The sequence below is a fragment of the Pyxicephalus adspersus genome, chromosome 4 (assembly GCF_032062135.1).
Source record: "Pyxicephalus adspersus chromosome 4, UCB_Pads_2.0, whole genome shotgun sequence".
In the NCBI taxonomy this organism is placed as follows: Eukaryota; Metazoa; Chordata; class Amphibia; order Anura; family Pyxicephalidae; genus Pyxicephalus; species Pyxicephalus adspersus.
Genome location: NC_092861.1, coordinates 66328821 through 66353424, shown reverse-complemented (window position 1 = coordinate 66353424; position 24604 = coordinate 66328821). Strand labels below are relative to the sequence as shown.

Sequence of the window (24604 nt, the reverse complement as noted above, 5' to 3'; positions counted from 1 at the left end):
TGGTTAAATGTACATGTTTATTATAGGCAGATATTTGAACAATGTATTCTGATTGGCTTCTAAGAGACCTATTGACTAGTTCCTTTTGGCCAGCTTTGATTTAAATTAAATAGAAACAATAAACTGCACAACCAGTGTGAAACATTTTACATGATTTGATATTTTTCATCAAAGGCTTTCAAAGCATTTATGCTTAATTTTATTGATACATACTTTGTTTGACACTTGGCTGCTGAATATGGCACACTTTTTTCTTAGTTTACTTGCCCTATCACCCTCCTTTGTTTCTACTAATGTCAAGCAGGATGTATGCTTTTCTAACAAAAGGAATGTTTTATTACGAATGGAAAGTGTACACGTTTGTGCTTTGAATGCCTATTTTTAATGAAGTATGCTTGATGATCTTGGGTCAATTTGATTTCCGGTGTCTTTTGAGAAAGGAGACCCCTGGGGAGTGCAAGGTCATTTTCCATCTATTTTGTTGATTAATATTTAAATAAAGCATACATTGTCTTCTTCAGCAAAACATATGCTTGTTAAGATCATATAAAACATAGTTTGATCCGGTACATGCAGGCACAGCAAGATGTGGTAGCACATGCATTTGGCATTATACTCGCTAAGCAGGTTGTATAGAATTGTACCATTTTTTGTGCTATATTTTACTTTAAAGACCGAATATTATACAGAACAGGGATTTCATCTTGCAACCGAGCTGTAAAATTGGAAATATAGTGTTTGTTAAATTAAAACAATGACAGAGCAAAGTGGTTTTGTTTCCCCTGGGTACATTGCAAAGCAAATTCAGATTCAAGGTCTCAGTTTTGGTAAATTACAATACAAATCAGTCTCACATATATTTTTTTTTTGGCAAATTGCAGGATCACAGAATAAAATACGGGTTCACTTACACTGTCTAACCCCCACTCCTTAGCCCACTAAGCTATTCTAAACTAACCCTATTCAATTGGCTACTTACCTCTTTATAGCAGTGACAATATCCAGCTGTGTTACAACTTCAGTGCAAAAGTTCTGTTGACTTGAAGGCCATACCCATACTATTGGATTTGATACTGTGTTCAAATCTCTGGGAATCTATTCTCAGAGCAGCGACAACAAAGGTTGAGGGGTGGTTAGGTGGTTAAGAGTATAAAGGTGGGTGGCAGTTTTTTTTTTGTGTGTAAAGTTAATCTGCCATACAATGCTCCTTCCACATGCCTAGATTATAAACCATGTATCTTCATTTCTTTTACCCATTGAAATTCCAATTTAATTTAAAGGATCACCATCATGCATTCAAAATATAAGTATGATACCAATGAAAACTAACCATAATTTGAGCATGTCCATTTGGAAAGGAACTTGAAGAGTCTGCGTTAATTGGATCCTGACAGTTTCTGAGCCGACATCTGAAAGCATCCTGGACCTGTAAAAACAATGGCAGTACTTTAAATTTCTTTATACTATACTTGATAATTATACATGCATTATGCATTATGCATTTAGACGTGGATATTGCAATAACATAGTATCATTTATAGAACTCAATGGTAATTCATAGTACCTTTAACAACTATACCAGGTTACTATATTTACTAGCACACACAAAGATAATAGGTGAAGAAAGAAAGAAGGTGTAGGATTGAAAAAGGGTTCCAAAGGGTTTTTTTGTTTTTTGTTTTTCAGTTCACTTTCTTTTGAAGTAGATCATAACAAAACATGAAATATTATAATATACAATATGTATTAATATGGATGTAATAAAAATGTAAAGTACAAAAAAGTTTAATGAGATATTACGTATGTTAGATCACATTTTTATTTTAATTTGTTTATTGAAGTTTTAATATGTGACGAGAGTGCTTAACATGGTCCCTTTCGGAAGGGTTGAATATGGATTACACATAGCCAGCAGTTGATGCGATTTCCAGTTGAAAAAGGAACAGAAATACAAAAAAAACGCAGTTTTCCAAGGATATCATATCATGCAGAAATTTAGATGTATTCGTTGAGTAGTGAGGTGCTCATACATTATGCACAACGTTATATTACCTTCTTTCCCCAATAAATTTATTTTCATAAAAGTGTATATGCAATCGTTGTATAGATTGGGGTAAGAGTAAACATTTTGGGTTAAGTTTTTACTGTTTATCATTTTTGAGATTTCCCTTACTTTCTGTTCCAAAAAAACAACATTGTTAACAGGGGCAAAATTAAAAGATATTTCAAAGGGAAATACATTAAGCAATAAAAACACTATTATTAGCAGACCCCCCCCCCCCCTTCAATTCAGCTTTTAATTCTGTGTGTGTGGCCTCTAAATTCTAGTCCTGATGATAATGTTAATATAGAAAGTAAGTAGGTTTTAAAAATTCTCAAAAAAAGTGCAATAGTTGGAATTATACCTAAAAGGTTTAGGATTTCTGCTGACATTGCAATTAGCCTGCTGTTACTTATTTATTGTGTAATTATTTAGTCAAAATAGATCATCTCAGTCATCAAGTATTTCAAATATGCATTATGACATCAGAATTTTTATTGTATTATTATATCATACCATTGGTTGATTATTGGTTGATTATACCATTGGTATTAGGCCACATTTTGATGCCTGCACAGCACTAAACAATTTGTACCATTATTAATTTAGAACTCGTACTTGTAGTATTAATATCCTATTCAATGTATAACAAGTCAACTTTTTTTTACATAGAAGTAATCTGGTATGCTGGAATCAGGTGATACCACATACTGGACTGTATACAAAGTCTTGGAATCTAGATATTATTGTTTCAAACTGCTGAAAACTACTAGGCCCCTACCTCTCACCATACCAAATTTTTACAGCTTTACAGCTGAGCTGACATATGAAGCCCTGCCGTGTTTTAATAAAACTTTCTTCTATTTATCCAATAAAGAGTGATATACTGTTTTTGATCTGTCTTGAAGTTGGTACCTCTTAATCTGATTTTATGGAACTCTATGGTTAGATGAAGCACACAATGTTTTTCTTTATCAAATTGCTCAATTTGTGATAGTAATGCTCATACACTTTAAGATGTCAGAAGAACATTTTCACACATTTTTTCTCAGATAGTATATTTTGACGTATAGTGTGATTTTGTTCTTGAGCAGTATAAAAAGAAAATTGACAAAAATAAGACAATAGGCAGAATTACAAAAAGTGTTTAAACTGTTTAAGCTGAAATTACAGTGAATGAGGTAGAGCTTTGCATCCGTTTTTTTTCCCCATGATTTGGTATTTTTTCTTGAATTTTCATGACAAGTGTATTGAATTATCACTTGCAATTCACTTCGCTAAGTGAACAGCCCAAACACCTATAGTTTAACCCCAGTGAGTTCATATGTGTTTGTCAATGCACTTGTTCGTAAGCATGTATGTGTGTATACTAAAAATATTATTTTTTTTGGTTAATCTTTTAAAATTAATAAAAGGTACAATATTTTGAATGTTTTGAAGAATTGGGTTTCACTTGCAAATGATTGAATAGTTGAGGTCAGCAAAAGTTCACCTTATACACTAAGCTAAGGAAATTATCTCTTGCTAAATGAACAGCATAAACACTTTTTGTTAATCAATTCTGCTCTATCTAGCTCTTGAAAGAATAGTGACAGAACAGCTACACAGAAACTACAGACAAAGTTGAGCCTTGTAAGGGATTCTCTTTCACGTTTGTTTTACTGTCTGGGCCTGATTTATTAAAGCTCTCCAAGACTGCAGAAGATAGACTATCATGGTAGAAACTGTGTGATCCAGCAACTCTGAAATGGTTCTAGTCTAGGATCAAAAACATTTGCTAAAATATTACAAATGGTTTAAAAAAATTCATTCCAGGTTTATCTTTTCTAGTTTTGGAGAGCTAATAAATTATGCTCTCTGTGTCCCCATCAGTAAGTCTGTCCTACAGACTGTTGTCTTGGGAGAAAAATGCTATGGAGTTATGGTTAATGCAAGATTTTGCTGTCACTGTAGCCCAAATATAGATAAATGTCTTATTTGTGGAACCTATTTGCAACAATAGTAACATTTGAAAATTTCCCTAAATTGGGAAGATTTCTACTTCCTATGGTATCTTTGGGGCAGATAACATTTTTTAAAAAAGGACACAGAACAATAAGGTTTTAACCCTTCTATTTTCTTTAATGTTCTAATTTAACCTTCACATACTTGTTTTGATGTTAAGGTCAACCTATCAGGGGAGACATTTTGACGTGGTGGGCATTTCTTATTCTGAAATACAGCTCTGTTACTGGCACTAATACTTCTGTGTCTAAGATCTAAAATAGGCATAAAGGACTCATTATCTGTCTAAGACAGGATTTAGAAAGTACTGATGTCAGAGCATGATTTATCTCTCATCATAGATTTCCTTGACAGAATATTGGCTCTCCAGATATTGGCTCTCCAAATAATGTATTTTTTCATGCATTGGGCTTAAAATTGTTCATGAAATAGCAGACCAATAACATGACAACTGAAAATAAAATGTGTGTGCATGTGAGAACTAGAATTGGCAATTTCCTAATCTGTTTTTTTTCTTTCAGCTAACAAATCTAAAAATTATATCAAATAAATAAATCAACATTTATTATATTTAAGAAAAACACTTTATATTGCATATTAGAGGTAAGACAAAATATATAGCATGAAAATGTATTACAAATTGGCAATGTATACATTGGACTCTACAAGATCTAATTTCTATGACACGGATGGCTGACTATGTTGCTGCAATCCATTTTTTTTATTGGTGATTCATATTCATTACTACCAAGATATGGATAGTTGGCTACAGGATAATAAATAATTTTAAAAACGGAAGGAATTTACCCAGAGATATATAACTTTAAAGGTACACAGCATCCTTTCATGTAAATATCATGGACAGAAGAGGTACATATTTTTTTTTACAAGGACAAAGGGACTCATTTAATAAAGTTCTGCAAGGTTTGCTAGATCAACAAGGTTCTTCCAGTTATAGTCTAACTCCTCCAGTCTTGGAGAACTTTCATAAATCTGACCCAATAAGTGCATTCATGAGATTAGAAATGTCATGTAGCATACAGCAAAAAATCCTAATACATCTTAATACATCACTACTGTCTAATGTTTTTTTAATCTGAAATCGAATTGATTAATAAAATGGGTTTATTATTTGTCTTAACTGTAGGAGCTCAAATCTGCATAAGATCTGTTCATCCATTGTCATGACTGGTAAATAGCATGGTAAATTAAATTGACAGTGATTGTAGTGAGACTATGTCTTGTTCATTTCTTTGGAAGCATATTACAGCTACACATCATCTACTTTCTAATTAAACAGACAGCAACAATTTCACAGCGTGTTAGGCTACTCCAACAACAGTCCATTGATCCTTTCTTACAACCTTAATATTCCAGGTTTGGGTTTATTTTTCCACTTTACATGGGATAAAGTTGAACAAGGTCAACTGGATAGGTAAAATGAGAGGTGTCTAATCTGTATTATGGTTTGTTAACTTTTGTAATAATGACTATTTGACCCAGAGTATTTGTGGTAGAGTATTTGATTTATTTTCTAATGGAAAAAAACTTTTTTTGCATGACTTAAGGCTTGATGGTATTCTGGCTTTTTAATAAAGGGCATTGTTAAAAAAAGAAATGAATGAGAACGATGGTAAACTGGCACCAAAAAAATTTTGTTGTAAATATTTGCTTGCTTAGATCTGCATTTAAACTCAGATGATCTGTTTGTTCATCTCTACTGGCAAGTGCTTCAAAACAACAGCTAAGATAAATACTTTCTCCACTCTTGCTGAGTAGGTTTATCTACACCGCTCTTTAATTCAGCCAACTACAAAATTCAATCAAGATAGCTAAATTAAGTATTTTGTCAAGTGACTGCATTTGAGTCATTTATTTATTTTTTTTTTTTTAGTTTTCCAATGACAAGTTTTCCAAGTCTTACATCTCTAACAGCTGCCACCTTCAAGTCTATCGCAGCTTTACAATCTGCCTCTTTATTTTGGCAGAATTTAAATACATGTTTCTGTACAGTAAGTGTACTGCCAGCACATTTTCACAGTATTCCTATAAGGGCATGAACATTTCAGTTTAGAGTGTGTATAGTGGCTTCAGAAAAGTCACTTATATGTGTCTGGCTAACTAACTGAACTTTCAGCTTTTAAGACATCCACCTACACTGGAAATTTAGGGGTTCCAACACCACTGCCTATGAACAAACACAAAAACTCTCTGCTTTGTTTGGAACTAGAATTGTTATAAAAATAGAATATTGCCATTCATTTATTATTGCCAACGGTATTTTAGTTTAAAAGCATACATAAGGTCCTCTAAAGGAACTAACCTTTAGGCTTATATAGCCTTTTTGTAGTGGTAACGTGAGAAAAAAGGTGAAGTATTTTCCAATTGTGTGGTGTTGCAAAACACGCATGTGTTGACATTTATTCATATACAGTGGCTTAATATTTGTATGGAGGATTAACATCCTTATACATTGGATTGGGAAACTCTTATAAGAATATTATTGCTTTGCATACAACTAAAAACTCCTGAGAATCTATGATCATCTGTTTTTACCATTACCTGTTCAGACCTTATTATGACTTATTGTTCATAACTACTTGGTAGACTTAGGACAGTTGTACAACAGTCCAGGATTATATTCCCATGGAAAACAACCAGTGCAATTTCTTACTAAGGTACTAATAGGTGAAATACTCGTCTAATGACTAGTCACATAAATCATGGTCACTGAACAGTGCATGAACGGTTTAAACAGATGTTTAAAGTTAGGTAGGAAAAAATTAAATTCTGAATTAAAATCAGAATTCTATTCTATACTAGTTCTGATGGCTGGGTAATTCAGTCACAGGAACAATAAATTGATGTAACTGGTGTCATAATAGATATAACTCATTTTTTAACTAGTTAAATATTTTGATAGTTGAAAGAAAGCGACTGTAATATCCTTGCAGAAATTTGTATGTTTTGATTTTTGACCCTCTTGCTAAAATGCTTGGGTGTCTCTGACTTATATACGAAAGTTTACAAAAAGACGTTCTGGGTTGGGAAATTATTATTACATTTTTAATCTTGCAGGTTTTTATTATAAAATCCATTAAAGAGAATTTATCCTGTATATATTGTGTTTATTGGATAACTACTTGCTTTATATGGTATAACAAGTTCTGTCCAAATTAGCATAATGTATTTTGCATTTAAATCCAGTACGATTTCAGCTTGATGCTTGTAAGAGCACAGCTTTGTCAGAGCACTGTGCTGGTTAGAGAATCTGGGTCTGACTCTTAAATTAGTATGCTTGCACAGCAGCATTATGATTTACTGTAAACAAATTTATGACTCCTCTAGTAAAACTTGGCAGTGGCTATTTGTTATGTTATTTTCAAGCTGAGCAGCATTAGTATTTCATCATAAACCAAGATATACATGTTTTCTATTTTTCTTTATCTTGCCTAATTACAAAATGTTAACCATTGCAAACCCACTTTCAATTCCCTTATAAAATGACACCAATGCAAATAAGATTACAATATAAATACAATAATATATAAATGTGTATATATATGTAAAAAATTTAAAGTATTAGCTATCTCTGGGACAAGCATCAATCAGAACTATTCTCTTCCATGGTACAGACTTACAATTAGGAGCATTTTTCTACACACGGATCAGAGCCAGAAACCAAGGGATTTTAAACACTGTCCATCCTTGGTCATGAAACCGGTGGAAGAATTTTACTGTGATAAAGAGGGTTTAGGGAGAGTGGAGACATTTGCAGCGGTACAGCAGCTTATTGTAATTGAGTACAGTATATATCTTTAATTAGGTAAAATTGTGTAATTCTCTCACATTTCTTTTAATTTAACTGAAAGCTGCTTTGTACAGTTTATCTTCAATTAAAATTAATGCAAAACATATACATAAAAAGTATATTTTTATTATGAAATGGAACAGTTATTTTTGTAACTAGGAATTGTAACTAGGAATCAAAATTTAAAATGCATACGCACTTGAAAAATGGTGAATATTTTAATTAAAAAGCCACTGACGCTAAAGTAAATATTAGGTAAAAACCCTAAACCATGGTATAACATAAATAAACATATAGACATACACGCATACATTTTCCAGTTTGTGACAGGAAATTGATCATTTGTCCTTGCATATGACCTTGCTATTGATCCGAAAGGACCTGAATATCTGGCCCTCTCATTTACCGGGATAAACATAATAACTGAGGTTTTTATTGCAAGGACATGTATACCATAACAAGTATTCTTTTGTCATGTTTAAATAACTCTACCTTCAGAGTCAACTGCATAGCCAAATAAACAATACATCCTGAGATATAGGTGGGGTAACTAATATGCAAGTCCTAATCATATCCTAAAATCTTGATCTCACCCCAGCCATCTCCCAACTCCTAATGTTCCCTAAGTCAACTTATTACATTAAAGTCCAATGGAAACTTTGAAGGCAGGTGGGGTAGTGTCAAGCTCAACAGCTCCACCTAAAGTGGAACTTGAGTGCCACTTTGAACTTCAGCAATTCAGGCAGGTGATTATTGCAGAAAGGGGCGGGTGATGTCTCTTCTGAAATAGCAGGTGTTACTTGCCTAACTGTGTCTGGAATATGCAAAAAAGCTAAGGTGTGCATGCAGAGTCAGCTTTGGTTGCTGTCAGCTTGCAGGAGTTACATCACCCCGGAAAGCCCATCAAGATGATTGAAGATTGTTCCTGGGCAGCAGAAAAAAGAAAGATGGCGGTGCCCAGCTACGGAACCCAGATAAGTAAATGCAGAAGGGTTTAGTTCTACTTTAAACTGTCTCCATTCCTGGACCTGCTGATTTTTACTGGCAGTTTTTCACTGAAACCAATGCAACATTTTAAAAATTGTTTTAGACCTGATTACAGTTATTTGCCTGTGCTTCTGCTCTAATCTTCTGTCTGTAGCACTAGTCCTTAGTGATTTACTGACCATGCTGACATCTTTCTGGCTACCTGTCATTTTTTTATGAAATACACTGTTGGCTCAATTGACACTTGATGGGCCCCATCTAAATTTTGCTATTGTGCTCTATTAATTGTACCTAGGCCTCTCTGAGAATACAGATGCTCTGAGAATACAGGGATAAGCCATTTTGCTGAAATTGTCAGTGTACTTAATTATATTAGTTTGTGATAGATGTACAGTTTGATTGCCCAAGTCAAAAACTACTAATGACTGAAATAGTAATTGAGTCAGAGGAGAGAAAACAAAATTACCATTCTAAATATAAGAAGGGCAAATTTCTATAAAAAAGGCTAAATTTCAATGTAGTACAGTCAGATCATAACATGATTTGTGCATGTATGAATATTGCACTATATATATTCATCTTTGCATTTTCAAACACAATAAATCTATTTGTCTTGTTAATAGGAATGAGCTTAGAATAACTGACTAGGTAAAATTGAAGTGGAATTTTCAATTTTGAATCAAATCCTCCAGGAATAATTTTCCTTTGGGAGACATTTGACTTTTTTTTCTACACTAGATTATATGTTTTTCTTTTTTGCCTCAATTAATGAAGGCAGTTTAGATTAATTAGGCTATATTAGTTAGCCTTTTAAAGTAATCATGTCAAAAGTTGAATCAAATTAAATTTTAGGCAAATTTAATATTTTGAAAATCAAACTGAATTTAGGGATAAATTGGAATAAATCTGATTGAATTTCTACAAATTCAACCTTCTCTAGTAATTAAACATAATAGATCTACCAAGCAAACATATGTAAATAGCAACATTGTTTTGTCTGATAATGGGTTGGATGAATGGAAAATAATATTATCACAGTATGCCGCTTGGACATTATCTAAACCTATTTTGAATATATGATTAGTTGATGCAATGTCTAGTAAAGCAAAACAATTACAGCATATGACAAGATACAGAGGTCAGAGACAACTAATTTATCTTCTTTTAGAAGTTAGAGCATGTGCAAGAACAATGCAATAAATAATGCTTTGCAAGGTAAGATAACCCTTTAGTAGGTAATTTATTTTATTCTTTAAAGATGTATCACACTACCATTTTTGAATTTGGGTTAAAGATTCATATAATCAATGTAGAAATATGTGCTCTTTTATATGTTTTCTGTTTAATTAGTGAACAGGCATTATTTGTTTACAGACAACACAACATTTTTTCCTTTCTAGAATGTGATTTACTGTATATGTTTTAATCAGCCCATGTTTTCAGAAAGATGGCTTGCATGTAATAATTTTCTATGGTTACAATATGCTCATACAGCCTGTCCATCACAGCCCATAAAAATACAAGATAGAGCAACATATTCTTAGGGAATCCTACATTGTCAGGCAATTACTGTCAAATGAGAGTGGAGCTCACGTGGTTGTGTTAAAAAAACTTGTAACAGCAAGGTGTGCATTAATATACATGCTTCTAAACACAGCTCATGTGTAATGCAAGATGTTTCAGGTTTATATTGATTGTTGTTGATGTTCTTGCTTCGGAGGCTTCAGTACAGACCCAGACTAGTTGTAGAAAGCAGGTTTATCTGAAACCACAAGGCAGCACTTGTTTGTATACATCCACTTGTAGACTAGGACTGTGCTGAAGTAGCGAAAAGGGGGAGTCCATCATATGAAGCAGAATGCTTCAGATAAAATCATTTTTATTCAAGCTAGTAATAACAACAAGTCTTTTCGATTTAAAGCAACCCTGTTCTTCCTTGTTCAAGCCTGAAAGCTACATTTTACTTAATGCTTGCAATTCAATTTTGGTTAGCCAAACTGCTTTCAGTGAAAAACAGAATATTCAATGATCCCTTTACAATAGGCAGAGGTTTACATTGCCAATGGTATATGCATGTATGCAGCTAGTATCACTTTCATTGTTTGGTAGTAGTCAAGGATGACAGCATAATTCAGCCCCTGACAGTCATCAGCCAATACGAACACTGTCAACTGTTTACTTTAACAATGAACATATAGTTCTGAACCAAACTAAAAGTGGGATGTCAAATCTGAACAGCAACACTTTCATTATCATCCCACAAATATTTGCAAATGGGCATTCTTTCATTGTAACTCCTACACAACTTTTTAGGTTACACATTGCCACAATGATTGTTACTGTTTTAATGCTTCAAGCGAACCAAACTTTTTTCTTGATTTATTATAACAGAGAAACATAATATGTCATAGACATACAGAGATTAAGGCATGAGATTTAGGTACCAATGTTTTTGAGAAGATTGGGTAAAATTTCCCCAAGCGGAGAAAAAAATCAATTTTGCATTGCAGTTTATGTACACTGGCTTTCTGAATAAAGGGGGACCTGTGGGAACATGTTCCAAAAACAATATGTGTTTTCTTTTGAAACAATGTAATTTTGTGCTTTACAACTAAATACGTTGTGCAGTTGTGCAGAAGTTTATACAGCATTTTCCTTTTCTGAATGCTATGCAGGCCTATGCAGTATCTACTCATATTACCTACGCATCTTTTCCCATTATTGCAGTTTCCCTATATGGCTCTGATAATTAAATTCCTTTAGTAAATTACACTCTTTGTTGCATATTAAAACCTATTATTATCATTGTTAATACCAATATTGTCCAAATACTGAGCTAAATAAGCATTACTTCCTGTAGAATTAGCTTTTTAGGCTTTACGTCTATATAGAAGGCATTACAGAAAACTAGAATGATGCTTTAAATACTATAACTGTCTAACCAAAGCAGCTGTTTGTTTCATATACATTACTGGATTGAATTTTCCACTTTACTAAATCTTCATGTGTCACATGGCAAACAGCAGTCTCAAGCCATCTGTGTGCTTTTTATTGCTAAAACCTTTGTTTGCCAAACCAGGTATATTGGGAGTTCACTTAGCGAATTCCAGACTTTCCATCCAAGATCTATTTGCCAAAAATCAAATTTGCTGCTAGCTTTGTTTATAAAACATACTGTAATTCCTCCTTGCTTTGATAATGCCATGTATACATAAATAGAAAGGAAGAAAAAAGATCGGGTTTATGCTGGCAGAAATCAAATTCATATTTGGCTTAGCAGTAAGAATGCTAATGAGTAGGTGAGTATACAACAAGTACAACTCAATAGTGAGTACATATGGTGAAAAAGGCTTCCCCCTAGAAACTGACAAGGGGAAATGCCTTTAGTGCTAGACAAAAGCCAGCCAAATATAAGTACTGAAAGGGTCAGGGTGGTAATCGTCTCATGCCCAACGCGTTTCGCCGGTAGGCTTCTTCAGAGGATGGACAGAGATCATTAATGCAACTGTGTATTAAAGTACAATAAACGTTTCAATCATTATAAAAGAGATTATTCATAACTAGATGTTCATCATTCAGCTGTACCATAAAAAGTGACTGTTTTTTGATCAATGCGACTGTATAATAAAGTACAATAAATCTTTCATCCATTATGCAAGGAATTATTCATAAAAGTAATCATAGCTAGATGTTCATCAATTAGCTGTACCATAAAACGTGACTATTTTGTGATCCTTGTACTTTTATGATACAGCTGATTGATGAACATCTAGCTTTTTTCTTCCTTTATATTTATGTATAATTACTTCTGGGGCAGGCAAACCTTAATGATTCTAAGAAGGATGTTACTCCCATTGTGTATATTGATTATTGTTATGTATATGTAGATGTAAATTGATGCACTTTACTTGAAACATAAATGAGAGAATAACAAGAACTTCAAGACGTGAACACAGTAAATGCATTTTTCACATATAGTCAGCTTAGATTTATTAGGTATGAATAAACTATAAAAATGATATTGAAAGCATTTTTCTTATAGGAATATCCTAAAAATATCAGCACTGTAAGGACTTGTACTAGCTTAGCAAACCTGAGTTTGTTTCATCCATCCAATCTGAGTTTTTTTTGCTATTAATATATTACAGTATATATATTTTATTAAAGTATATGTATTTTAATATTTTTAGATAGAGTAAGTAACTTTTAAACCCCGTCAGTTTATTTTTTTCTTTCTGTATCCTGTCTGGGAAATGTTCCTTCTGTTCTTGTCCAGGATAAATTACAAGACAGGAGTTCCCTCATCTCCTTTTCTGGTGGCAAATTTAAAGGTTTGGTTTACAAATTATTTTCCGTCTCTGTGAAAATTGTCCCAAGGACAAATAGAGGAGATATTTTTTCAAGACTATGTAAGAACCATTCCTTGTAGATTGTAATAGGCTGCATAGGTATCTGGGGTAATGTTTAGTTGAATGATAGTACTACTGGTTAATATCCAATCTGAATAGAATGAGAACAAATTACTATAAACCCAACCAGTTCAAAGCAAGCACAGATTTGTTTATTGGGCCATTGCATCTATTAGCACGGGCATGGTATATTTTAGTGTATTTTAAATGAACCTAGGTAATTTAAATGATCCACAAACCCAGTAAAGTAAAGCCAAGAATGTATTTCCTCCATTTCTTCATGCATAAACATGCTTTCTATTAAACTGGACCTTTGACGTAAACACAGGTTTATGTGTCTGCTTGCCAAATGATTTATTGATCTTAGGTGATGAATGGTGTAAATCTCAAACTATAAACATGAACTGATACATTTAAGTCAGGGTGATTTTGCATCTTGATTTAAAAAAAAAAAAAGAAAAGTCATTGCTTATCAAATGTCACATAATAAACAAGAAGAAAAAAATATTGCTCTCACCTCTCTCCGTAAAATGCAGTGGACCATCACAATGACAAATCCTTGCAATGAATCAAATACTGCGAACAGTATCTGAAACAGTATCGATCTCTTATCTGTCATTGCTAGAACAGCAGACATCCATGTCAAAGCCAGGAGGGGTAGAACAACACAGGAACTCCAAAGAGATGCCCTATGCAGAGAGAGATATTTGTTTGCTGAACCAGATTGTGCTTTGTGAATACAAACCATATCACAGAAGTATAAGAAAACAGCCAACACCTTCAGTAGAAAGATCACCAGATGGTATATTTCATAATCTGGCCATCTTAGAACTGAGGGAGTTAATGCTCAAACATAATTACTTAAAAAGATGTTTGTCTAAAGGTAACAAATTAATAGTGTTGAATAAGTAAAAAAGTAAATAAATAAAAAAAATAATAAATAAAAAACATAAATAAGACATTGTATTATTATTAGAAGAACACAAATTGTATCAGACTAATTTCAGACATGCACGGTTATAGATTTGTAACAAGAAGATGTAAATGATTTAGACTAACATGGCATTACTGGCGGTGGTGGCTGACAAAGCTGTTGTTGAAACTACTCCACACTTGGCACATTTGAGCGTCAAACCGCTATGAGGCTCACTCATCTGACTGCAAACAAACAGAACACCCACAAAAAAAACAAAGTATTCAATTTTCACTGAAATCATTGCTATGGTACTTTTTTTCTTTTACTATTTGTTTTTCAATAAGATCTCATGCATACGTAACAAGATGAATGTATTGATTTGTTTATTAATGGAAGCTTTTGGTACTAAAGATGTATTAAAATATTTGTGACATTTACTATTTATACAATAAGAAGGATAATTTCATTCATGCATGCGGGGTATTTTTTCTGTAAACAATGTGTGAATATCCCATTTTTCCTATTATTAAGCAGTTTATACACTGAGCTAAACATAAGCAGGTGCTAAATCGGACATATGACAATCTATATTCAGGCCAACATCAACACTATTTTTTTCATCTTTAACAGTAGTAGTTTGACAGCTTTTGTTAGTATTACATAGAATAATATTTTAATTTTAATATTGGTAATAAATGTTCCGTATTACTACTAGTTGCAATTTACTGATAGTTTAGATACAATAGGTCAAATTAACCTATAGTTGTAATGATTGATTTATTACTACATTTTATTGTAGCCTGAATATAGAGTTAAAATGAATGGAATTTGATGAGATTTATTTGTTGAAAATGTTCGTTTTTTATAAAACAGTGCAGAAGCATCAATAAATAAACAGTGATTGTTGCATTTAACAAAAATGATTATAACTAAAATATAATGACTAAACAGTATTTTTCCTTCTAAATAACATATATGAGCTACTAGTTTTTATATTTCGTGTGTACATTTCCAAAGTGATGGCCAATATTGCTGCACCATCTGACAATATTTATAGATTCCCTGGATTTACACACACATAAAAAAATATTCAACCTTAATTTACCATAAGAGGAAACGAGAAACCAAATTGGGAAGAATTTGAGCCTGAATACATTTTACAAAAATTTACATCAAAATGTTTGGGAAACTTTATTTGTTGACAGTTCTTTTTTTTTCTCTGGACTTTAAATAATCATTAATATACTATACCTTTTAAATCCTGATATTTTGTAAATAAGTTGTTTATTTTTTTTTGAGGAGGGGGGATTGTTTTACGTTGAAAAAACCCCAGAAAGAACAGACTCCATGAGACACATAGCCTGTGCCGATTTCTGTCCAAAAACACATTCAAACCAATGTAATATGCAAACTGTTTGACGTAATTGGTACTGTCATTGTCATCCTTCTTTTTTTTAATTCAGAAACAAAAAAGGAGTATCATAGAGCAAACTGCAGAGCCTAATTAGCGCTATGTTTACTGTACACAAAATCACAATAAAAATGCAGCACATTTATCCAAATCTCTGATCATAACAGTGTACCCTAGGTGGTTTATTTAGCAAATGGTATATTGCATTCAACAAATTATTGTTTCAGACAGTGCCTTCTTTCTTAATAATTCATCTACTGCTTAACTAAAAACTGGTAAACTACAGTAATATATAGTTTAAAAAGATAAAAGGGTAATGAATGAAAACAGAAATAACAACTATGAAACTAGAAAAATTATGGTCTAGCAGCCTATGGCTTCCAAACTGATGAATGTTCAATTTATAAACATAGCTATACATTTGGTGAAAAACCACAGTGCTGCGGCTTGATTTTTAGCTCTTCCGCCAATTTCGATCAACAATTTAAGTGATTGGTGATGGTGTGTAAACAATGCTGCACTTTCTCTTAAGTTCAGACCTATCACTCTCATGTAGTCAGTGCTTGCTTACAATACAATAGGATGAAAAAATGTTGCACACACATGGCTATTAGCTCAGTCACTTACAATTTTCAAGCCAATAGGTTGCCTGTCTTTACCTGGCACTTCCCACTGCTGTGTTGTAAAATGTATTTTATGTACTTTTTGAGATTTGTCCATTTCATAGAAACTGGATTTGGTACTTGTTTCTATTGTCATACTTATCAAACAGAAGTTTTAGTTGCTTGGACCTGAGTCTTAGATGTGATCCTTGGGGAAATCAGAGAACCAAAAACTTTAGAGAGAAATGAGGAAGGGCTTATTTTAAAACTTTTACTGGGCACATATGTACTAAAAATTTTTTCATAATGGATGAGTAGAACTACCACAATCCTGGGTGTCAAAGAATACTGAATTGTTCACATGTCGCAGTTGTAAAAGTAAGGTAATACCTCAAAACACAGTGATCAAAAAGCATATATAAATATACATAAGATATGTATAAGTGTAAACAATGAAGAGGCTTGACTGCATAGTTTTAACCTTTGAACATATGTCCACTCCTCATATCCCTTATTAAGAAAATCATAATTTTTTTTGACTTTGTTAAAAAAAACATAACATTTGATCAGTTACACTTAAATAGGCAAAGAAATATACTATAGTGTACTAAAATATCAGGGCATACATAAACAGGGAAATGCCTATTTATATACTATTACTTGTTCAGCAAGAAATATTCTTTTCTTCCCTTCCTGTTTTATTTTACTTTAAAGCATGACAAGCAATTTTGTTTGGTGACATTATACCAGTTTAGGAATTTCTGTTTTCCTGCTCCCTTCACTGCACGTTGCACATAAAACAGGCAATGTCAGTCTGTGCTGATAAAGCATTAAACTCCATTGTGAGGTCTATGCGATATATCATTCTAATTCCCGTTGCATCTGCTGTTTCTGGTCTACACTCTTCAGTCTGCAGTAAAATTGCTGTTGAAAAAAATATTACTTTAAAAGTAAACAGTCCTGTCAACAGTAAATTAATTTCTTCTGTAACACACCCATACCTGCTGTGCATAAAAATGGTAGCTGTACTTTTCTGACCCTAAATTTTTTAGGCTACTGCCTGCTGTCAATTAAATTAGCTTTTATTAACCTTTTTACCCCAGGAACATTTCGAATAATGTTCATGTCTCAAGGAACCCTTGCAAAAACCAAATAGGGGTCAGTTGGAGGAAAGCTCCCTTACAGCGAGGTTCAGAGAGTTATACAGATTGTTGGTGTCATGTGGGTGAATCTTTTAGGTAGCTTTGGATTCTGAACTAGGAGGGCACTCTCAGGGGGAGAGCTATCAGCCAAAGCTCAAGAAACCCCTGAAGTAACTGGAAGCTGAGTTTCCTGGAACCCTGTTGGGAATGGCTGGTGTATATTGTAAGTGTGTGGATACTAGCAATTCGGTCACTGGTGGCCGCTCGCTATTAACAGATGGCTTTAAAAGAAACCACTCACCTTTTACAGCTGCGTCCTCTTTGGTGAGAATGATTCTAAAGTGTTTGGGTAGCAATGGAGCAACGTCAATGAAGCAAATAAGTGTTCTATTTAGAGATCCTTTTGTAAGCAATCTGCTGCCACTTTGATAGTCTGATATGGGCCTTAGGGAGGTTTAGCCTTTTTAAACTTGATTTTAGCTGTCCGCCTGCATTCATGTATAAAGATCAATTCTAAGGTATTAAGCAAATTAATTGAGACATGATTTCATAGTCTTTGAAAAAATGTATGTGAGTAAATAAAACAGTATTTTTATGGATTAGTCAGCAGTGTTTTATAGTGTCATATATATCCAGTAAATTTTTTTTTAGTCTTTTTTTAGTTTTTTAGTATAATTTTTATATAGCACACTAAGCTACAGGGTTCAGTAAGGGAGGCTCAATTGCTTTGTTCTATACTGAGTTGATCTTCCAATACTGGCCCCACCCAGTAAAACTACTTACTGGAAGGAAGGGCACTCTTTGGTTCCAAGGTCCTTCACTGTCTTATTAGCAGGCTCCCTAACCAGCAGTATAAAAAGTGATGATATTGAACTGGCTGAACAGGACTACAAATGTTGTGGCAGAGAAAATAGTTATAATGGAAGAATTTCCCCTTATTCTTTGGTTGTTTGCCTGGAGTTCTGTAAAAAAGTATTTTTTTTTTTTAGAGTTTTCTCTCTACATGTTGTACTAATTAGCCTAATACATGGATATTGTGCTTTGAATGTGTGATATAATTTCCAGCACAGACAGAAGTTAAATGTATGTTTGTGCTTGTTGCTTTATTATTTATAGTTTAATACTAGTCTTGTATCTGTATTTTAAATGGCTTGAGATCTTAGGTCTAAAATGTCATAATCCCTACCTGTGTAATACCATTGCCCTTTGCAAGTACTTCAATTATTATTCATTTAAAATAATGTTTGTTAATAAAATATTAAAGAATTAAACAAGGACATTACAAAAGGGCAAAATATTACTGAGTGCTGCTATTTCTAAAAGTCTCTCATTGGGTAATTAGCAAAATGTTGACTGTAAAATTACAAGAAAACTAAAACGCAAGGCAGAAGAATGTTTTGATAATGATTTTCTAATGCTGCAATTATATTGTGACCCCATAAAAGAACACCTGACATCATTCTGCAAATTCAATGAATACGTAGAACAATCAAGATTAATAGCTTCTCAACCACTATAGAGCCTAATTAAAAGAGAAAAGAAGCTTAACAATTTGTTTTACAGGCAACTCTGTAGTAAAAAGGTATTAAAAGTCCTTCATGCAAACATGAACTTTGATCTGCATGCTGCAATCTAGATTAATTGAAAGTGCAGAAAAAATGCCTTGCAACCCAGTGTCCGATTGACATGTGCAATATGTACAAAAAGTATACCAGGTGATCCTTGAAGCATGCAAAATCACTGTTATGTCCTTATTTCCATTCTTCAAACAATTTATATCAAAAATAACTTTTAAAATTAACTGTTATCTATACAGCTATACAAAACTACATATATGTGAACTAGTTTACCAAACAATTTGTGAATCTGATCTCCTGCTATTGTTTGTCATGCAGCAATAAATATTCAAAATGATACTGCATTTCTCTGTTGCAGCTTTTACTATACTATAAAAGAGCATCAGAACAGTACTATACTAAGCCTTCACTGTGCTGTCTTCCTCTAAAAAACTTAAATGACAGCATTGTGCTTAATTGGCTTATACACCATGATTTCTGCTGCTAAAGATCAGAAATATATGTTTAATAAATACATTATTGGGGTAAAGGGTAAACTAATAATGTATTTTTGTTGTTCCATTGCTTTTAATAACTACAATTGCAAAAATTCATATGACCATAATTATGACTAAATTATTATATTATAATAAATATTATAATAATTTTTCCCCAAAAAAATCTTAAATGTGTCCCTTCCAATTCCCTTTAATAAAGATGGGGTAATAATTTATAACCAGCCCCCTACCACCACCCATAACGCGCTATAGGTCAACTAGACACTCCATCTATTTTTGCAACCAATAGTGAGGCAAAGTAAATGAAAGGGCTGAAAAAATGCTTGAATGTTTATTGCTGCACTTACCTTAGTTCCCCATGGGTTTATTTTATTAAAAAGTCTTCATGTAGGCTGTGATTGCACAAAAAATGTTTACTAGCAGCTATAAATTGAATTCACAATTTAACTAATCTAATGCATTGGATATTTAGGGTTTTAGTTTTGAACATTACATTGCATTATTCCAATACTAGTGTTGGCTTCTATTAATTAGAACAGAACAAAATTTCACATTTTCAAAAACATTTTCACAATACACATGCCCTATTGTCCTAGGCATGATGTCACCATAATGTGTCTTCCTTGCTCAGAAACAATTGGAGGGAAACTATCCAGGTTTGTAGGTATTTACAGAAAAAAGCAAATTAAGAAGAGTGGCATGCAATAAATCAAATTAGCAAGTCATCACATCATTGTAGTAGTTTGGACTCCCTTATCAAATAGGCCCAGCTGTCTTCCTAAGTACATTTATAATTACATTTTACTGTCAACAGCAATCTATACATGAAAAAAATTAGTTCAAAACACACTTTTTACAATTATTTAGAAACAAAGGTGATCATTTACAATTTTCTCTTACCAAAAGCCTAACTTCTAACATTGCTCATTCTAACCAAAATCCCTCTATGCAATGGGAGTGCTGGATTGCCATTTGTGGCCACAGTGGCACTTTCATAGGACTAGTTAGTGGTAGAATTTTAGTTACAGAGTGCAAAGCTTTATTACTAAAGTTAGAGAAGTTGCGCTCTTAGTAACGTAGAGTATAATAATAGTGCCTGCTCTCGGGCAAGACATTTGATTTTAAAAGGGTAAACAAGTGAAAGTTTTGCTTCAATAAAAACATTAGTACAATTGAAGTCATGTAAAAATGTTAGGTAGTTTGTGTTTTTATTATATTTTGTGATGTTTCTGCACTCTTGTTTTATTTTTATTTTTTTTGTTTTTTATGAAAAAAGAATCTGTAGACATGAATGAAATATCAACTTCTTTATGAAGCATGCATCTAATTCAGAACTATAATAATTTGAAATACACCGAATGAATAACTATGAGTAAAGAATATGATCACATACATTTTAAATCTGCTTACCCTGCTCTGTGTTTGAGCTTTTTATCAAGGATACCATCTCTGGAAACAAGTTTATTAAAGACTAAAATTCCAATTACCATGTTGACCTGCACAACAAAAAGAATGATTACACATGCACCATTTTATCAATAAAACATGGCAATGCAGATCAGGTTATGTCACATATAAATGATTAAAATGAATTTTTCTGAGATATATTTTTAAACCAGTTTAGAATAAACATGTACATTCCTTGCTTAAAAGACAGTGGTACTAAACCCAAGCCTATAATGCAATTGGTCTAATAAGTAAGTAGCCCAATTCCTTATTGGATGATATCCTGATAAGGCATATTGTATTCTGTATAATATCCTGACAAGGAAATCTTGTGGTGTGACATAGTGTGCTGAGTAAATGTATGGTGCTAACTGGCCTAATCTATTATTGTTTTATGTTTGAGCCGATTTACTCATCATTACTAGGGAGATAACACAAAAGTATAATAGGACACATCGTTATCCCAGAGGTAAGGCTGCACTATTCTGAGTATGCTGAAGAAAGACTACAATTATCCCTGAGGTTAGACTGTAAAATAGTCTTGCTTCTACCCATTTACGGCTGGTATTATCCTGTGGGAAATATCACACATATGATCAGGTATACAAGGTACCTACATGAAAAAGTACTATGTGTTGTGTCATCCAGCTCACAACCTGGTATTAGAGCCATCAGTGCCATAGAAATGCAGGTTTGACATTTTTTTGTCTGCAAAGGAGGGAGATGTCCCGCTAACTGTCAAAGATTCAGCAAAATGTAATATTTTATAGTAGTAAAGTAAGTAGAACAAATTATTCAAATGACAACCTTCAAGTTCTGTAATAGTAATGTCCTCCAGTGAGATACATCCAAAGTACAGCCCCTATGAAATTTAGTTTTTTTGAAAAGTAGGAGGTCTTCACTGGCAGCTTCTATACTCAGAACCAGCTTAGCTGCAATATTCACCCTAAATGCAGATATTTCTCCACAATACTTTTTTTCCTGACAGAATTATTTAATCATTATTTAAACACTTGTCCTGGACCCCTCCTAGTAATTGACTGGGCAGTGAAATTAGAAAAACACATAAGTTCATTTCTTGCACACTCCAGGTGGTGATACAAGGTCAAAATCAGGTACCTCCTAGATTGTAAGCTCTTCTGGGCAGGGTCCTCTCCTCCTCCTGTTTCACTGTCTATATCTCTCTATCATTTGCAACTCCTATTTAATGTACAGCTCTGCATAATATGTTGGTGCTATACAAATATTGTTTATTATTATTATTATTAATAATAATAATAGTAATAATACTAACAATAACAATACCTATATTACAGTTGAGCCTTACTAATGTAAAAAAATAATAATTATGGATCCTTGTGACTGAAGTTGAAGAACAGTTTAGAGTTTTGATAGAGTCACCTTGTTCTGAAGGTCAGTGCCTAAACTATTCTGCTAGGAACATATACCAAGTATCAAGTTTATGTGAAGGACCAGGGCAGCATCTTCTGTAGAAAAGCAATTGTAAAATTAAAAAATGGGAGAATTATCTTTTTATCCTTTCTCAAAACAAGGGGACAAGATGGGCAGAATGGCTCCTGTTCTTTTTAATTACGGGATCTTTGTAAGCATTTTAAAGGTCTATATAAATTATTTTATTGTGCAATATATTTCTTTATTGTTGGAATCAGAAAATGTAATTTATTTTATAGACATAACATGTATTTGTGTGTATTACTGCAAATACAAACCTATTTATTACTAATACTTTTAGTAACTGATATAGTATAATGCACCTCAATTAGCTACTTCTCTGCATTTACCAAATTGGAGATGCTCTTAATACAATATATTTATATTTTCCTACAAGGACAGTAGTTAATAGTAAGTTTCTTGTTGTCATTTGCAAGAACACTCCACAACATATTAATAGATACCTTTGGGTGATATTGGCATTTATCAAGTGAAATATAGCTTTTGAATACTGATAGTTCTAGTGTCTTCCCTAGTTTAATTATGCCACTATTCAAGCAAAGCTCTTAGAATTCATTGCCCATGTCCAAGAACTTTAGTTGCTAGACATAAAGATAGGTGCATTGCATTAAAGCTGTTTATGTCAGCATAAACAAGTACAAAAATACCTCTTGCTTAAAAGTAAAGCAATATGAATTGCCTGAATGTGTTTTAAATGCTTGGGACATCTTGATAGGGTACCCTTTCATGTAAAGGAAGAATTAGCTTCTCATTTTTTTCTTATAAAGAACTGGGAAATCCCTGCTTCTTCTGTTTTTACCCCTGTAGCAGTACAGACTGAATGGGAGCTCAGAGCCTCCTGGGATCCTTATGTCACATATCCCAGGCTTTTGGCTGCTTCTTCTGCTCATGCCCAATCTTAGGCATGAGCAAAAGGGGCTTTTTCAGACACTGTAAAAAAAATGCCGATCTCACAGATGCGCATTTGAGATCGGCTTTCTTTATTTATTACAAGTACACCAGGATACATCACTCAAACTCGCGTCTGGGCAGTGCAAGATTGGGTGAAGTAGACAAAAGAAAGATACAGGTGGCGGCGCCTGGTGCTTCCTCCCTTCCAGGATAAAGGTGGATTCCAGGAATGGCGCTGGACCTAATCAAGTTCAAGTATGGAGGGATGGAGGGGCTTTGCAGATGTAAAGGTAATGGTGTAACTTCTGTTCCTGTAACCACATATATCAATATTTATTTTTGTCCTTTGCCTGCTAATCTTTATAAAGGGCGACATACTTCCCAAATGAATTGGGACTTTTTTTTATCTGTGTGCGCTGATAAAGCAGGAAGAGTCAAACACAATTCAGGTCAACTGCAGGTCAAATGCACCTGTCAATGAACTGTGAATGATCTCAGAAGTGTAAAAAATAATCTCAAATGTAGATTGAATGTACTTGAAAACAACCTCCATTTACTTATTGGCACAAGCCCTTTGGATAACCCCTAGATACACTTTTTGAAATGTGATTATACAAGTTGCATTTTTTATGTAGTATTTATGCAATTTTGTACAATTTGTATTCAAACACACTTTCTATACATTAAAGCAAATTACTTTTACCTTTTTTAGTAATTCCAGTAAAACTTAGGTTTAATAAGATATATAATGTATATTAATAATGTAAGAAAATTGTTGTTCAATTTTTTAAAATGTTATTTTAAAAGACATAATAATCTGCATTAAAGAGAAGATAGGTATCTGTTTACCAAAACAACAGCAGCAGCAGGTCCAACAAAGGCATACAGCAATCCGCCTTCAAGTGACAGCCAGCAACTGAAAATGAAGTTAACATTATATGAATTTTTAAAAAGGTTAGGGTGCTCTTTAGTATACATTTCCACAGTTTAAAGAGAACATTTAAAGTGAATAAAGCAGGTGCCTTACAGATTACAAGTGCAAGTGTTGAATTTTAAACCCACTTTTTCTTATCCTTACCCTTACCATCTTCATTACATGCAAAAGACATAGAAGACATAACTTGCAGCACAGCCTACACAGAACCTGAAAAACTGTACATACCCTCTTTCTTTTGTATTCTGAAGGGAGCAATCATTACTTATTGTGAAGCTCCAGGAAGCTCTATTTGCATGGGCAACCACAAGAATACAGCCAGGAGATCCACAGGTACCGAGCTTAAAAGCATTCTGCACTGACTGGACAGTTTGCTGCATCTGATAAATCATTTTCTATGTCTACTAGTGTAATGTGTCTACTACTTTGAGGAGGATTGCAGCACTAAGTACAAGCACACATG

The 24604-nt window shown here is 33.3% G+C and overlaps 1 protein-coding gene across 5 annotated transcripts in view; it reads right to left on the bottom strand.

The window, feature by feature from the left end:
• Window positions 1-24604, bottom strand: part of ADGRB3 (adhesion G protein-coupled receptor B3) — a 510634-nt gene that overhangs the window by 36037 nt on the left and 449993 nt on the right. For 4 of the 5 annotated variants that reach the window (XM_072408480.1, XM_072408479.1, XM_072408482.1 and 1 more), the window contains 5 exons: window positions 24057-24123; window positions 20808-20893; window positions 14312-14410; window positions 13770-13941; window positions 1331-1426 (listed from right to left, as the gene is read on the bottom strand). In XM_072408480.1, the coding sequence (XP_072264581.1) occupies window positions 1331-1426; window positions 13770-13941; window positions 14312-14410; window positions 20808-20893; window positions 24057-24123 (520 nt within the window). The remainder of the gene's footprint in view (window positions 1-1330; window positions 1427-13769; window positions 13942-14311; window positions 14411-20807; window positions 20894-24056; window positions 24124-24604) is intronic. The other variant, XM_072408481.1, reaches the window with a different exon arrangement.